Source organism: Bidens hawaiensis, unplaced genomic scaffold, assembly GCF_021521415.1.
Source record: "Bidens hawaiensis isolate Kalapana, Puna unplaced genomic scaffold, B.hawaiensis_p1.1 tig00043435_1, whole genome shotgun sequence".
NCBI lineage: Eukaryota > Viridiplantae > Streptophyta > Magnoliopsida > Asterales > Asteraceae > Bidens > Bidens hawaiensis.
The window spans coordinates 410-14,807 of record NW_027497693.1 but is presented as its reverse complement, the minus strand read 5'-3'; the positions used below and the strand labels follow the sequence as shown (position 1 = coordinate 14,807).

The following is a 14,398-nucleotide window of genomic DNA, read 5'->3' as shown; positions in this document are numbered from 1 at the left end:
GCTTTCGCATGTGTGTTCGGTTCATGTGTGCGTTTAATCCTAACATTATCAAAATTGCACTGTTAAATGATATGCCAAGGAAACTAGATATTTTTTCTTCTATTTTTAATTTCACATATTGTGGTTTGTAAATAGAAATCGTAAGATTAACATTAACGGGTGGTTTGGTCACAAAACCCACTCATGTCTGTAAGTTTGTTGGTTCTCCGCTAGTTTCTTGCTAGTCAGTGTCATAAAATAACATACATAAACCGAAAACATCATTCAACAAGATAATACTACAAATAGCTAATAAATAACAAAAACCAAATAACACCTTATTTAATCCTCTAAAATCAATTGAAAACCTTAATTAAACCTAACTTCCAAAAATTGCATAATCATAAACCAAACGATTAATTAATAATCCGTTACCGGAAGCTGATCATGTTCACCGATGAATATATTGTCATATATAAGGGCTGCAATGGCAGCACCAATAAATGGACCAACCCAGTATACCCAATGGTGTGTCCATATGCCACTCACTACGGCTGGACCGAAGCAGACCGCTGGGTTCATTGATGCACCATCAAATGCACCACCTACTAAAATGTTGGCACCAACGATCAAACCAATCGCCAAAGGCGCAATAATCCCGATGTTGCCCTTCTTTGGGTCCACTGCGGTGGCATATACTGTGTACACTAAACCAAATGTCATCACTATCTCAAATACAAGGGCGTTTCCGATGGTAACGTCTGTAGATAACCCGAATGCTGCGGTTTCCTGCAATTTAGTTGTTTTATTATACAAGTTATAAATCAACAACTTTAAGATATTACTTTTCATACCATCAGGGGGTGTGAATTACTTACATAACACAGACATGACAATATCTAACACAAAATCTGTGGGTTTAGTTAGGTTTAGTCTGAAGAGGTTCGGTTTAGTTTTTGGTCGAACTTGTCAACGTGTTTAAAAGTGTCACATTCGGGTCAACCTGGTTGGTTTGTAGGTCGACTCATTTAACCCCTTTATTTATTTTTATAAATTGCATCTTATGTCATGGTTAGGTAAATATACAATTTAAATTGACGTGTTTTATAGTCAAAACAAATTTATTTTATACACGTATGATTTAGTTATAAGTTTCTTTTTAAGTCTTAACATGCAAAAGAAATGCAAAATAATAAAAATTGGGTAAAGCCGGTCGTCTTCAGTCAACCTGCAAACACGTGTCATGTTCGGCTCTTGTTTTGAACATGATGCCTGTGTCTAACACGACACGTTTAGCGCCATTAGTTAAGATCTTACCATGCTAGTGGCATATTGGAGGAGCATACATGCAACAACGGCCCCGACTAATTGTCCAATCCAATACACAATAGCACTAAGGAACGAGATATTGCCACCTATGAAAGATGCAAATGTGACAGCCGGATTTACATGACCACCAGAAATATTTGCACCGATTGACACCGCCACAAACAAAGCGAACGCATGCGATAATGCCGCTGCTATCAATCCTGAAGGAGTGCCGGGTGCGTCATAGGTCAGCTTACCTGATCCAAAAATGCAACAAAACTATTGAAAGTGTTTATATTTAATTGAATGATTTAGTAATATAACATACTATAAGCCATGCCGGATCCCTGGCCGGCGAATACGAAAATGAAGGTGGAGATGAACTCCGATAGGCCGGCTTTGAGCGTGTCCGGGTGGCTGGCCTCCCCCGGAGTTCCGATGGTGATTCTGTAAAGAGGCATGTTTTGGATACCACAGAAATTAATCAGTTTTGGTAGCTGAGTGAGTTGGGGTATATATTTGTTGAAAAGTGATGTGTTTATAAGTGACAGATATAACGGCCCAGGAACCGGTATTACAAGTGGCCGGTAGATTAGGAAGCCCGGTTAAGAAGCAGCCCAATGGGGTCAGGTCAAGACACGTGTATGGTAGATATTACTTGAGGTAGTGGTGATTTGGATTTAGATATAAATAAAATGTATAACTGATTTAATATAATTTGTAGTCACTTCATATTGTCCTCTTTTTTTTCCCTATTTTTAGTTTTAACAAAACACAGCATGATGATATAAGCAAAATTAATAATGTTATTTTATTTTAACTAATTTGTATATTTTTTTTCCTACAATAACTAGAAAATCTTTTAATTTAATTAATCAGAATATACAAAAGTAAAAGCATGTACAAATCTACAAACTTGTCAAGATAATAAGAGAAACAAACAGAAACAAAAAAAAAAAAGTAAAAAGAAAAAAAAAACACATTACCAACTATGATTCTACAACCAACAAAACAATTATATTATGAAGGCTTAGATTCAATCATTTGCCTCCAAAAGAATATGCAATCTACAAACCTATTTCTCACCTCACCACAACCACCACGGCCACCGCCTATAAAAGCCTATGTTGACGTAAACCCTTTCCAAAATGCGGTTGCATTAACCGAACATACAAACCATTTTTCGACATTAACGAATCATGCGACCCTTCCTCAACAATCCGACCTCCATTAAGAACAACAATATTGTCAACATGCCTCATCATGGCGGCCCTATGAGCAATAAGAATAGTCGTCTTGTTCCCCATTATTAACGTATCAAGCGCCTCCTGAACCACCCGACTCGACTCTGACTCAATCGATGAACTCGCTTCATCCAATAACAAGATCGGTGCATTCTTCAACACGACCCGAGCTATAGCTATACGTTGCTTTTGACCCGGGGTCAAGTCAACACCCCTCATTCCCACATGAGTTTCATACCCATGAGGTAAGTTACTAATAAAGTGATGAGCATTTGCTATTCTTGCAGCCTCTTTAACTTCAGCTTCACTTGCATTATGCCTCGCGTATATTATATTTTCGCGTATGGTGGTTGAAAATATTATCGGTTCTTGTTGAACGACACCGAGGTGATTCCTTAACCACCTCAAATTGAAAAGTTTTAAATCCTTACCATCTAAATTCACCTGCCCAGCAACCGGGTCGTAAAACCGCTCAATCAATGATATTATCGTGCTTTTCCCGGATCCCGAAACGCCAACGACCGCAACGGTTTGACCACCATTTACTTTAAGGCTGAAATTGCTTAGTACGAGAATCTCGGGACGGGTCGGGTAAGAAAAGTCAACATGTTTCAGCTCAATACTTCCGTAAACGTTTGGCGGCTTTAACGCAGTTATATCATCCGGATCAATTTTCGGGACACGATCAATTATTTCAAAAACCGAGATTAAAGATTTCCGTCTTTTGAGAATGTATGGAGCTAAACCAAAAGGCTCCACGAGGGCAAAAGTAGCGAAAGAGAAAACCATATATTCTTTAATGGCAGTTTGGAGTTCCACATGTCCATTTTTAATCGAGAGGGCAGTGTACCATAATAGAAGAGCATTGCAGGCAAATAAAAGAAACTGTGAAGACCCAAATGCAAACCCAATCGCCATCCCATGCAAGAAGCTTTTTGTAAATATTTTGTGTAACTGTAATCTGTAAAGCTCCATAACTTTGTTACCAGCACAGAACGATACAACAGTGTATATATTTCTAACTGAATCTTCAAGGACTAATGATGCTTTTCTGTGCATTTCTTGTATTCCCTTTGAAAATCCAGCTAGCCATAGTTTCTGCAAAATGGAAGCATGTATTCATTTAACTTTAACCGAACCGAACAAAGGGTCGAGCATGAACAATCAAACGAACAGGGTTTTCTAGTTCGTGTTTGTTCGTTAACAAAATGAGCGTGTTCGTTCATGTTTGCTTGTTTACGGTATAAACAAACCATTCACGAACGTATATGAACACAGGCACACACATAATTCAACATAAATGAACGAACACAATTGAACGAAAACCAAATAAAAATAAGCATGAACATCAATATGTTGGGACTAAAAAAAACAATTTAGGAAGAGGTGGTACTTCAGTTTTATAAACTAAGCTAAATTGTAACAAGCCTTAATATTTAATTGAATATATAAACGAACGTAAACAAATGAATTTAAACAAATATAAATGAACAAACAAGTTATGCATTCATGTCCTTTGTTTAAAAAAAAAAGATTCATGTTTGTTCGCTTATTAATAAACAAGCATAGACGAAGTTCCCTCCGAACGATGTTCATTGAACATTCTATTCGTTTACGTGCCAAAGTTAGATCCTTATTATTGAAATAATTAGTATTGTTCACACACTAAATGTTTATAAAGAGAATATTATGAAGGAAAGACTGTCCGGGTCAACCCAGTCAAAGTATTACCTGAGCAATGGCGGAAATGGTAAGAACCGGAAGTGTAGCCAAAGCCACGAGTGCTAACCGCCACTGAAGAAGCATACCTATAAGCAATGCCACAAGTACAGCTGTACTATCTTGTATAAATATAGAAAGTCGGTTACTAAAAGCAGCTCTCACAAATGTTGCATCATTTGCCAACCGCATGGATAATGTATCAGCACTGTTTTCTTCTTCATCAAACCAACCAACTTCATTTCGAAGCATTGCTGTAACAAAAATAAAAACTAAAAACTAACTAAAAAGAAACAGGTCAATCGGTAAAACAGTCAAAACAAGATGAAATTACTAACCAGAGAACATCATTCTTCTAACTCGCTCAGTCATTTTCTCACCCATAATACCAAAGTAAAAGTGCTGCAAGAAATTTGCAATAACAGTAACGATACCCATGCAGGCGATTATTAAGCACCATTTCTCCACTTCATTTCTCATATGATGATTACTCTCTTTCTTATAATATTCTGTCACGATTAACGCAATCACATATGCGAGAAGCGGGTTAAACGAACCAAAGATTGCAGCACCTGTACTTCCTAGAACCGCATAAAGCCATTCAGCAAAGCTAAGCTCTACAAGCCGCCACATCGGTGGCTCTTTCCGTTTCTCTTTCACCGGTTTGTCTTTCACTGGCTCGTCACCGAAGTGAGAATTAGGCCGACTAAAGGTTTGTGAGTGTGACCGCTCATTATTTGGGTCAGATGTTAAAAGTGGTGAAATGGGAGATTCCGGGTCCGACTCATGAGATGTTTGTCTTTGAATCGAAACCACGTCGATTTTCGGTAACTCGGGAAGTCGCATCTCAAAACTGTCTTGTCTTTTTATGGACGGTTGATTGTTGGGGGCGTCTAAGTGGGACCCGTTTTCAGTTGTTCTTTCAGGTGGTGGGCTCGGGTTTCTTGGAGACTCATGTGAGTTGTAAGCAGAGTCAGGGGACCGGGCTGATGCGTGTAGGTTGGTAGCTCTTTGAAGTGATGGTGATTTGGCAAATTTTGGAGATGACGATTCTTGATAGCTGTGACTTGCAGAAGAATCTTTTTCAATTTGGAAAGTTCCAGTCTCATATGTTCTCGCAGGCATCCTAAAATGATATGAAACAGATATCAAATCACAGGTCGGTTTGTCGATTTGGGTTGTATATTATCTCAAACGAGTCAAATAATGATATTTAGATAAAAGAACAGTCAAATAGTTGAAAATTCCCTAAGCCTACTTTTGATGTATAAATCCTCCAAATATCATTTTATTCAGATTTAGATTATTATTATTATTATTATTATTATTATGTTTTTTAACCATAAGTATGTAAATGATTATTCGTGAGTTAACTGACAAAATGGGTTTCATCCGTGACCCAGCCTGCTCTAGTCGCCATCTTTAGGCCTGTAAACGAACCAAACAAGCATGAACTGGGTGTGTTCGTGTTCTTTCGGATAACTTCAATCAAACAAACGAACGAGCATAAACACTTAGCAAACGGAATTTCTTGTTCACGTTCGTTTGTTGAGAAAATAAAAGTGTTCATGTTTGTGTTTGCTTAACTTTAACCAAACAAACAAATGAACACTAAAACAAACAGAATTACTTGTTCATGTCCGTTTGTTATGAAAATGAACGTGTTGGTGTACGTTCGTTTAAGTTAAACAAACGAACGAACACTTAAACGAAAGGAATTTCTGGTTTATGTTTGTTTGTTAAAAAACGAACAAATTTGTGTTCGTTTGTTAATATTGTAAACAAACAGTTCATGAACATAAACAAACGAAAACCTACCAAAAGAAAAAAAGTAAAAGTAAAAGGGCTCTCAAGTTAAAGTCTAAAATACCATGATCAACACATCCAACAGTTCAAAAGTAAACAGAGATATCATAATAAAGGTTTTTCAAATACAAATTTCAAAATGAATTTAAATTAATATTAGTGATAAGTATTTATTAATCAATATTTAAACCAACGAAAATAAATGGATGGATATAAACAGACATAACCAAACGTAAATATTCATAAATACTCATTTGGATGGAAAATTAAAGCAATTTTGGAACTCATTTTACCTTCTTGGGAGTTTAGCTGCTTCTTCACATCTAAGAAGCTCTGCATACAACCCCTCAGAAGCTATTAACTCATCGTGGGTTCCAATCTCCATGAGTTGACCTTCTTCCATGACAGCTATGAAATCAGCATTTCTAATTAATGACAGTCGTCTAGCAATTATGATGGTTGAACGACCTAACATTAAAAGATCTAAAGCCTCTTGAACTGATTTTTCAGCTTCAAAGTCAAGTCCGCCAGTGACCTCATCAAGAAGAAGGATAGATGGGTTGGATAGCACAGCCCTAGCAACAGAAAGTCTTATTTTCTGTTCTTCTGTTAAAGATAAACCCGCCCTCCCTACCTGAAATTACACAGTTTTTAGTTATATTACATTATTCCAATAGTAATCTTAGTTTTGGAATTAATAGATTTATGCGAGGCTTTAGGCATAAAATATTACTCCTTTTGACCCACAAAATAACACAAACCAACCGATTTATAAGTAAATAGGTCAAAATTGCCACATGTAGTAAAAGAACATATTCCTATGATTTGTACCTGCGCTTGTAAGCGAACCGAACAAAAAAGAATGGGGCATATTCGTATTCATTTATTTAACTTAACTTTAACTGAAGAAAAGATCTAACAATTAAACGAACAGAGTTTTCTTGTACGTTAACATTTGTTAAGAAAATGAGCATGTTCGTTTATTTAACTTTAACTGAACAAACGATCAAACACGAGCAATTAACCTAACGGGGTTTCTTGCTCTTGTTCATTTGTTAAGCAAAAGAACGGTTCACGAACAAACAGAACTGAGCATAGATAAGCGAACATAATTGAACGAACACCAATTAGAAGTGAACTGAATATCAATCTAATGACCTAAAAAATTAATAAAACTTCACCTGAATTGTAATGGTTGATATCTTAATCTCAAAAAGTAGACTCAACTATAATGGGCTTATAAAAAAGTAGATATAAACGAACATTCATGTACACTCATTTAATGAAATAAACAAAAAAAATGTGTTCATGTTCGTTCGTTTATAAACGAACCTCCAGCCGAACAGTTCACTTAATGTTCAGTTCATTTACAGGCCTATCTGTACCTGTGTATCATATCCTTTCTCAAGTGAGCTAATAAATGTATGTGCATGAGCAATTTTAGCAGCATCTTCAATTTGAAGTAAAGTGGCATCTCTTCCATATGCAATATTGTCTCTGATACTCAAGCTTAACAAAGCAGGTTCTTGAGTAACTAAACCTATTTGGCTCCTTAACCATTCCAGTTTCAGGCTCTTAATGTTCTCTCCGTCCAAAAGAACTTCCCCTGTAAAAAAAATATTATTATTAAAAAATACATCGTAGTTATATAATAGTAATGCTTAGTAAAATAAGATAGAATGTGATTGAAAATTTGAAATGTTGAATACCTAATGTAGGATCATAAAACCGTTCCATCAGTGGTATAATGCTACTTTTGCCAGATCCGTTTCTTCCAACAAGTGCAACAGTTTTCTTTGCCGGAACAGTGAGGTAAAACCCGCTTAAGATTGGGATTTCAGGACGAGACAAGTAACTGAAGTACACATTCCTGAACTCGATGTTTCCTTGTACAGAATCAAGAATGTTTCCATCGTGATTAACGGTTGCGGATGAACGGCTAATCATCTCAAAAAGTCTATATGCAGCAATCCTTCCTTGCTCAAATGAGTAGAAGTTGGTGGCTGCTTGATTCAACCCACTATATAACACAAATAGATGTTGATAAATAAATATATCAGCAAAGAAGCATCAGTACAGCTGATGAAAATGAACGTTAGGCCTGTAAACGAACCGAACGTTCAGTGAACCATTCGGCAGCAAGTTCATTTATTTAATAAACGAAAAAGAATGAACAAAAACTTGTGTTCATATAGTTGAACACACAAACAAACATGAACACACGTCTCATTCAATCATTTATGTTCATGAAAGTTCGTTTACATTTGTTCACTTTATTCTATTATGTTCATTCATTGACGTCTACTTATGTTCGCTAGTTTACAGTTTAAGGTTATTCATTCACTTGCGTGCGTTAATATATTAAACTAATTATGGCCCATTACAATTTAGTCTAGTTATAATAAATTTTTAGGCCCAACACACTGTGGTTCATATTCAGTTTTGGTTGGTTTTAACTCAGTTATGTTCATTCATCTGTGTTGATTATGTTCAATCGTTTATATTGTTAACGCACACAAACAAGTTCATTTTCTCAAAGACCGAACACGAACAAGAAAACCATGTTACTTTAATTGTTCGTGTTCGGTCGTTTGTTCAGTTAAAGTTAAACAAACAGACACGACGTTGTGGCAGTTCGGCTCATTTACCTAGTAAAAAGTGTCGTTAGTTTCGACTTAGCATGTCAAATATAATTGCAAAAATCATATCATTTAAAAAAAATCCAAATTTTTGAATGAAAATGATTCATATGCATTAAAAGTACACTTCAGACTAGGGATGAGCATTTGGTACTTGGTACCGGTACCGGTACCGAAATCGGTACCGAATCAGTACCAAAGTTTTGAGTTTTGGGATCAGTACGGTACCGGTACGGTGCCGGTATTTCCCGAACTTTTGCCTTCAATACCGATACCGTACTGGTACCGAACCGAATATTTCGGTACCGGTACCGGTACCAAGATTTGGCGATTTTCGGGATCGGTATTTTCAATACCGGTACGGTGCCGAGCTCATCCCTACTTCAGACAAAGTTTATAACCCATTCAACTCAGCTGACCCGTTGCCTTTTTAGCCATTAAATAAAACTATTACCCACTTCCATAACCCATTAGATATAATATAATATATAACCAGGCCAGCCCATCTTAAAGTAAATAGGTTAAAAAAGGACAAGTGAATAGAAGATGCTTACAGGCCACTTAAAATAACAGCAAAAAGAGCCGTAACAATTTCTCCACCTTGAGCATGTCCATGTGTAACCAAAACTCTTCCAACATAAAGCTGCAAAGCACAAGAGCAAATTGCAAGCCCATATGTGAACCCAAGGCCGAGTCCTTGTACAAGGCTTATCAGTATACCATATCTCAATGTAGCTTGCAGTGAGGCTGCATATGAATATTTTGCTAATGTTTCATTTGTGAATGCATACAACGTCCTGATGTATGAAATAGCCTGTAAAGGTAAAAAAAATGATATTTTAATATAAGCAGGCGGTAAATATATTAGAAAGATGAGAGGGGCATGTAATTACTTGTTCAGCGATACTAGCAGCTTCAGCATAAGCATCTTGAATATTCTCAGCAAGTCGGTGGAGAAATATATTTGATATTCCTCCTGCAGCAACAATAAACGGGCCAGTGGCTAAAGTTATGAGAGCAATCTGCCAACAGTTGATAAATCCAATTGCAAGCCCACTGAAGAATGTAGCCATGTTATGAATATAATTACCAACCTGCACCAATAATAATGATAGATATAACATAACTTTACATAATTATTTCAATAAGCAAAAACCAGTAAGATGAAACTTTGCGGTAATGCTGGCTAACTGGGTGGGTCGGATTGGTTTGACGTGGAAATACGTTTTTTGCCAGTTCTATTTATTTTAACATAAGTAATTAATGTCTATAGTATGACTAATAACAATTGTAATCTTTAAAAATGAAGCCCTGTTATATTTTTATGCTCGTGAATGCCCGTTTAAATTAATTTGTTTTAACTCACTTATGTTCGTTCATTTGGTTTATGTTTTTTCAAGTTTAGGTTTTAACTGCAAGGCCCATTACAACATAGTCTAGGTTTAATAGCTTCTTAGGTCTAATGCATTGTTGTTCGCATTTATTTTTGATTGGTTTTAACTCAGTTATGTTCATTCATCTATGTTCTGTTATGTTTGTTTATACTACAAAAGAACAAACAAAAATGAACACTTGACAATTACATATTTCAACGAGCAAACACAAACAAGAAAACCATGTATGTTTATTAGTTTGTGTTTATAGTTAAAGTTAAACGAGCGACCACGATCAGGCTTTGTTCGTGCCCGCTCAGTTTGTTTACAAGCCTAAAAAGATCTAAAATGCTATATTTTGGCGTCTTTCACCTGCTTGATCCATACCCATTTGGCCCCTTCCACTTTAAGCTAAATTATTTGATTTGATCTGTTTGAGTTGGTTTGGGTAAACAAGACCAAAATAGACCCATTTACGAATAAAATTTATATATATGCTAGTGGAAACTAAACTTACTTTTTCACTAAGAGCTGATTGGATGAGCAATACATCACTCAATACTTGACTCACAATGTCTCCATTGTTACCATAGGTATCAAAGAAACTCATATCTTGATTTAGAAGTACTTGGACATAACTAGACCTAATAACAGCAGTTTGCCTTTCTCCGGTAAGAATCCAACATGAAACCTCTGAAAGCAAGAATGATTAGATATAATAACTGAATAAACATTGTATAATAAAAGATAAGTAAGAATATTTACCTATCCAACCAGCAGCAAAAACGCCACCAGCAATATAAACAAGGGTCAGAGCAAGCTGCGGAAGTCATTATAATTCATTAATTTTTTTAATAAAAGTACAGAAGCTGTTTAAAGTTTATCATGAATTTGTAAACAAGCAATGCATTAGATGTGTAACTGTATTCATAGTTAATCAAAAGTGTTATTTAAAATATGCTGTCCATCAGATCACACATTAGCAATCTGCCACAGAATATTATATGATATTCTATGAAAAATATATTTCATTTTTTATGATATGTACTGTAGGAGTGAGAAGAACAAATGTGAGTTTACACGTTAACTACTTGACAATGATAACATGAGTTCTTCTATAAATCATCTCAGCTTACGATTTCTATTCTTTCTGCGCCCCTTATATTTGTTGTTTACATATTGAAACAGGAGACATTCTGTTTTTCTTTTTTTTTTTCCTTATCTGCTTAAACAAGAGTTAGCGAATAGTTTCCAAAAGCGAGTGATCAATCCTTCTAATCTTATGAACAATTAAAATCATGATGCGTTGATTGTGAACCTCATTACGAGATCTCGATGCATCACCTAGTTGACCCGTCTACCGATATTTCTAATCCTATTTACTTGATTTCTTGAGATTGCTTAGGTCAGAATTTATTGATCAGGCTGGTATTTGCTCCAGTTGTAATAAGCAACAGGTGGATAAAGAGCGGATCGGGTAATAGGTAGGCCTGTAAACGAACCGAACGTTCGGTGAACTATTCGTGAACCGTTTGGCAGGAAGTTCGTTTATGTTCGTTTATTTAATAAACGAACGAACATGAACAAAAAATTTTGTTCGTTTAATTAAACGAACGAACATTTTCCGTTCGTTCATTTATGTTCATGAACGTTCGTTTATGTCTGTTTATTTATGTTCATTTATGTATTAATAGAAAATAATAAAATATTATCTGGATAGGTCATCCGCTTAAATGTTTTATATTTGTTAATTTGTGTTCATGTAAGTATTTTCATTTATGTTCATTTACATTTGTTCATACATGTTCGTTTATCTTTGTTCAGTTATGCTCGTTTAGATTATTAACAAACAAACAAACACAAATGTCCATTTTTAAATAAACGAACATGAACATAAATATTTGTTCGATTAAGTGTCCGTGTTCTTTTAAGTTAAATGAACGAACACAAGCATGCCCTTGTTCGTGTTCATTCTATTCTTTACAGGCTTTCACTATTCACGCTGATGAATACATCGGTCTCAATCTCTAAGCTTTACCGATTTTATTTGTGTTCGTTTGTGTTCGTGAACCGTTCGTGAACACATTAATTTCCTTAATGAACGTACACAAACAGAAAATCTCGTTCGGTAAGTGTTTGTGAACAGTCGTGAACACATTATTTTCTTAACGAACGAACATGAACAAAGCCTTGTTCGTGTTCGTTCGGTTCGTTTACAGCCCTAGTAATAGGTCAAATCCATCCTGAATTAACAGGTCCAAGTGTCCAACTGGTCATAATTAAGGAGAATAATTGCACCCAATTGGACCCCCTGAAGATATAACTTCTGCCCAAACAACTACCCCGCATGGAGCTGATATATGATAATAGGGTAAATATTGTCACTTCTAGTTATAAGAATTGTCATCACAAGACGCTTGAGTAATAATCTCATGACAAGTAACAAGAAGCTAGATTTTCTCATCGCTAAGGTCAAACTTCTGGCTTATTCGAGTAAAGCTTTGTATCCCTCTATCTAACTTTCTCGATTGATTCAGCAACTTTAGGCAACCATGTGTTGGCATGTTGCTAATAAATTCAGGATGCATTTATTTTCATTTTCCATTGTAGTCATACAAATCTTTAGCAGTCGTGTCATACATGGACAAAATTGTGACTATGACTCCCTATCCATATGGCTTCAACTTATTAGCACTATAACTATGAGCGATATATGAATATCTACATTAGATACACCTTCTAAAATGTGTTGCACGGGGATGTACTAAAACTATTGTTAAGAATGATATATCTACTAGTTCAAACGCTGTTAACTTTCAACCAATCATAAATGTGTGTATACCACAAATTATTGGTAATCTGAAGAATACACCTTTGCATCTATGTATGAGTATGTAGCTATGTAATAATGTATATATGTATGCAGGAAAACACATGTACGTCTATATATTATATAGGATAAAAGTGACTGAGACACCCCAAACGACGAGTGCATGGTCCATATCACCCTTCATAACATGCGTAAGTACTTAGGTGTACCATGATTCAACAAAATGACAAATTATAGGATGAAAGAACTTGTGTCCACCATGGCACATTTTTCACATTGAAAAGCACAAAGGAACAAGATAGCTACAATAATTGCTTAGTTGGCCAAAGTAAAAAAGCTACGATAGTTGCTTTCTCCTTCACCAATACCAAATACTTTGACCTTGTCACATGATTTAACATAGTGTTGAAACTTTATTTGTCAACTTCAATCAATGCAAATCATTACCACGTTATGATCATTAATCATTAGTATTAGGCAATATTTATATTATGTCATAATAGAGGGTCTAGAGTGTATTTATGTTTTCTATTTATATTCCTTGTATACAATATACAAATGCAATTACCAAGATTAACTATTAGTCATTACTACAAGCTCAAAGCATACAAGAAATCCAAAGTCACATGTCTTACTCCTTATAACATGCTACGCATCATAATACCAATCAAGATCTTAGCTAAACTCCATAAATATCCATATATTCAGACATCCGACACATAAAGTTCCATGAAACAAATTTCTAGTGGATGCTAGAAAGGTGAAACCTAACACTAGACACCCATGTTAGCTTTTCAAGAATGTAAAACCTAATCCTCTCTAAAAGTGTATAACTATTAAATTAGATACTTTTATATTGATCTGCACACGCACGACTGCACGTACTTAAAACTCTATAGCTTTCAGTATACGGCTCCCTTAAACCTTCTCATATAGAAAACTTTTTAGTTCAGTCTTAAAAATGAAGTAAACCATCTACTTAAACTATATCATTTTCAACTTTAACCCTAGATAAAATTAACATAAAAAACCTATTATGTCACTCAGAAGTTGAGAAACAAATCTCATTAATTGATCAGAATCATTTTTACTATCGAATTAAATGTAGTGTATCATTTCTATTTTCAATTAAAAGCAGCAGAAACTCACATTACTTACGATTCGCAATCAAAAGCCTTAACTTCTAATAACATTAAAATTAAATAAATTAAGTTAAACTGAAACTTCCTCTTTGAATCTATCAAACAGCACATTGTGCATAGTACTTAGGGGTACCATGATTCAACTAAATGACAAATTATAGGATGAAAGAACTTGTGTCCACCATGGCACATTTTTTACATGGAAAAGCACAAAAGAACAAGATAGCTACAATAGTTGCTTAGTTGGCAAAATAAAAGCTACAGTAGTTGCTTAAATCTCCAGCAATACCAAATACTATGAATATGTCACATGATTTAACCAGCGTTGAAACTTTATTTGTCAACTTCAGTCAATGCA

General features: G+C 35.3%; 2 protein-coding genes across 2 annotated transcripts; both read right to left on the bottom strand.

Moving 5' to 3' along the window:
- Positions 1-399: 399 nt before the first annotated feature.
- On the bottom strand, positions 400-1,773 carry LOC143594269 (aquaporin TIP1-3-like). The gene is made up of 3 exons (XM_077073616.1): positions 1,616-1,773; positions 1,297-1,544; positions 400-768 (listed from the first exon to the last, which is right to left on the bottom strand). The coding sequence occupies exons 1-3, from the start codon at positions 1,746-1,748 to the stop codon at positions 400-402; spliced, it is 750 nt and encodes a 249-aa protein (XP_076929731.1). The 5' UTR covers positions 1,749-1,773.
- Positions 1,774-2,247: 474 nt separating this feature from the next.
- LOC143594270 (ABC transporter B family member 6-like) lies at positions 2,248-10,761 on the bottom strand. Its single transcript, XM_077073617.1, has 9 exons — positions 10,586-10,761; positions 9,589-9,789; positions 9,250-9,509; positions 7,766-8,076; positions 7,442-7,662; positions 6,350-6,690; positions 4,589-5,376; positions 4,263-4,504; positions 2,248-3,629 (listed from the first exon to the last, which is right to left on the bottom strand). Exons 1-9 carry the CDS (start codon positions 10,676-10,678, stop codon positions 2,400-2,402), a joined length of 3,687 nt encoding a protein of 1,228 aa, XP_076929732.1. The 5' UTR covers positions 10,679-10,761; the 3' UTR covers positions 2,248-2,399.
- Positions 10,762-14,398: the final 3,637 nt, after the last annotated feature.

What these genes read in the sequence shown, in the direction of transcription:
- LOC143594269 (XM_077073616.1), bottom strand. Translation starts at nt 1,748, where the DNA reads ATGCCTCTTTACAGAATCACCATCGGAACTCCGGGGGAGGCCAGCCAC. An exon ending in GGGATCCGGCATGGCTTATA is followed by an intron (nt 1,545 to 1,615) that starts GTATGTTATATT and finishes TTTTTGGATCAG; the next exon opens with GTAAGCTGACCTATGACGCA. An exon ending in TCCAATATGCCACTAGCATG is followed by an intron (nt 769 to 1,296) that starts GTAAGATCTTAA and finishes ACTAAATTGCAG; the next exon opens with GAAACCGCAGCATTCGGGTT.
- LOC143594270 (XM_077073617.1), bottom strand. Translation starts at nt 10,678, where the DNA reads ATGAGTTTCTTTGATACCTATGGTAACAATGGAGACATTGTGAGTCAA. An exon ending in GTTTTATGATCCTACATTAG is followed by an intron (nt 7,663 to 7,765) that starts GTATTCAACATT and finishes TTTTTTTTACAG; the next exon opens with GGGAAGTTCTTTTGGACGGA. An exon ending in TAGAAGAATGATGTTCTCTG is followed by an intron (nt 4,505 to 4,588) that starts GTTAGTAATTTC and finishes TTTTTGTTACAG; the next exon opens with CAATGCTTCGAAATGAAGTT.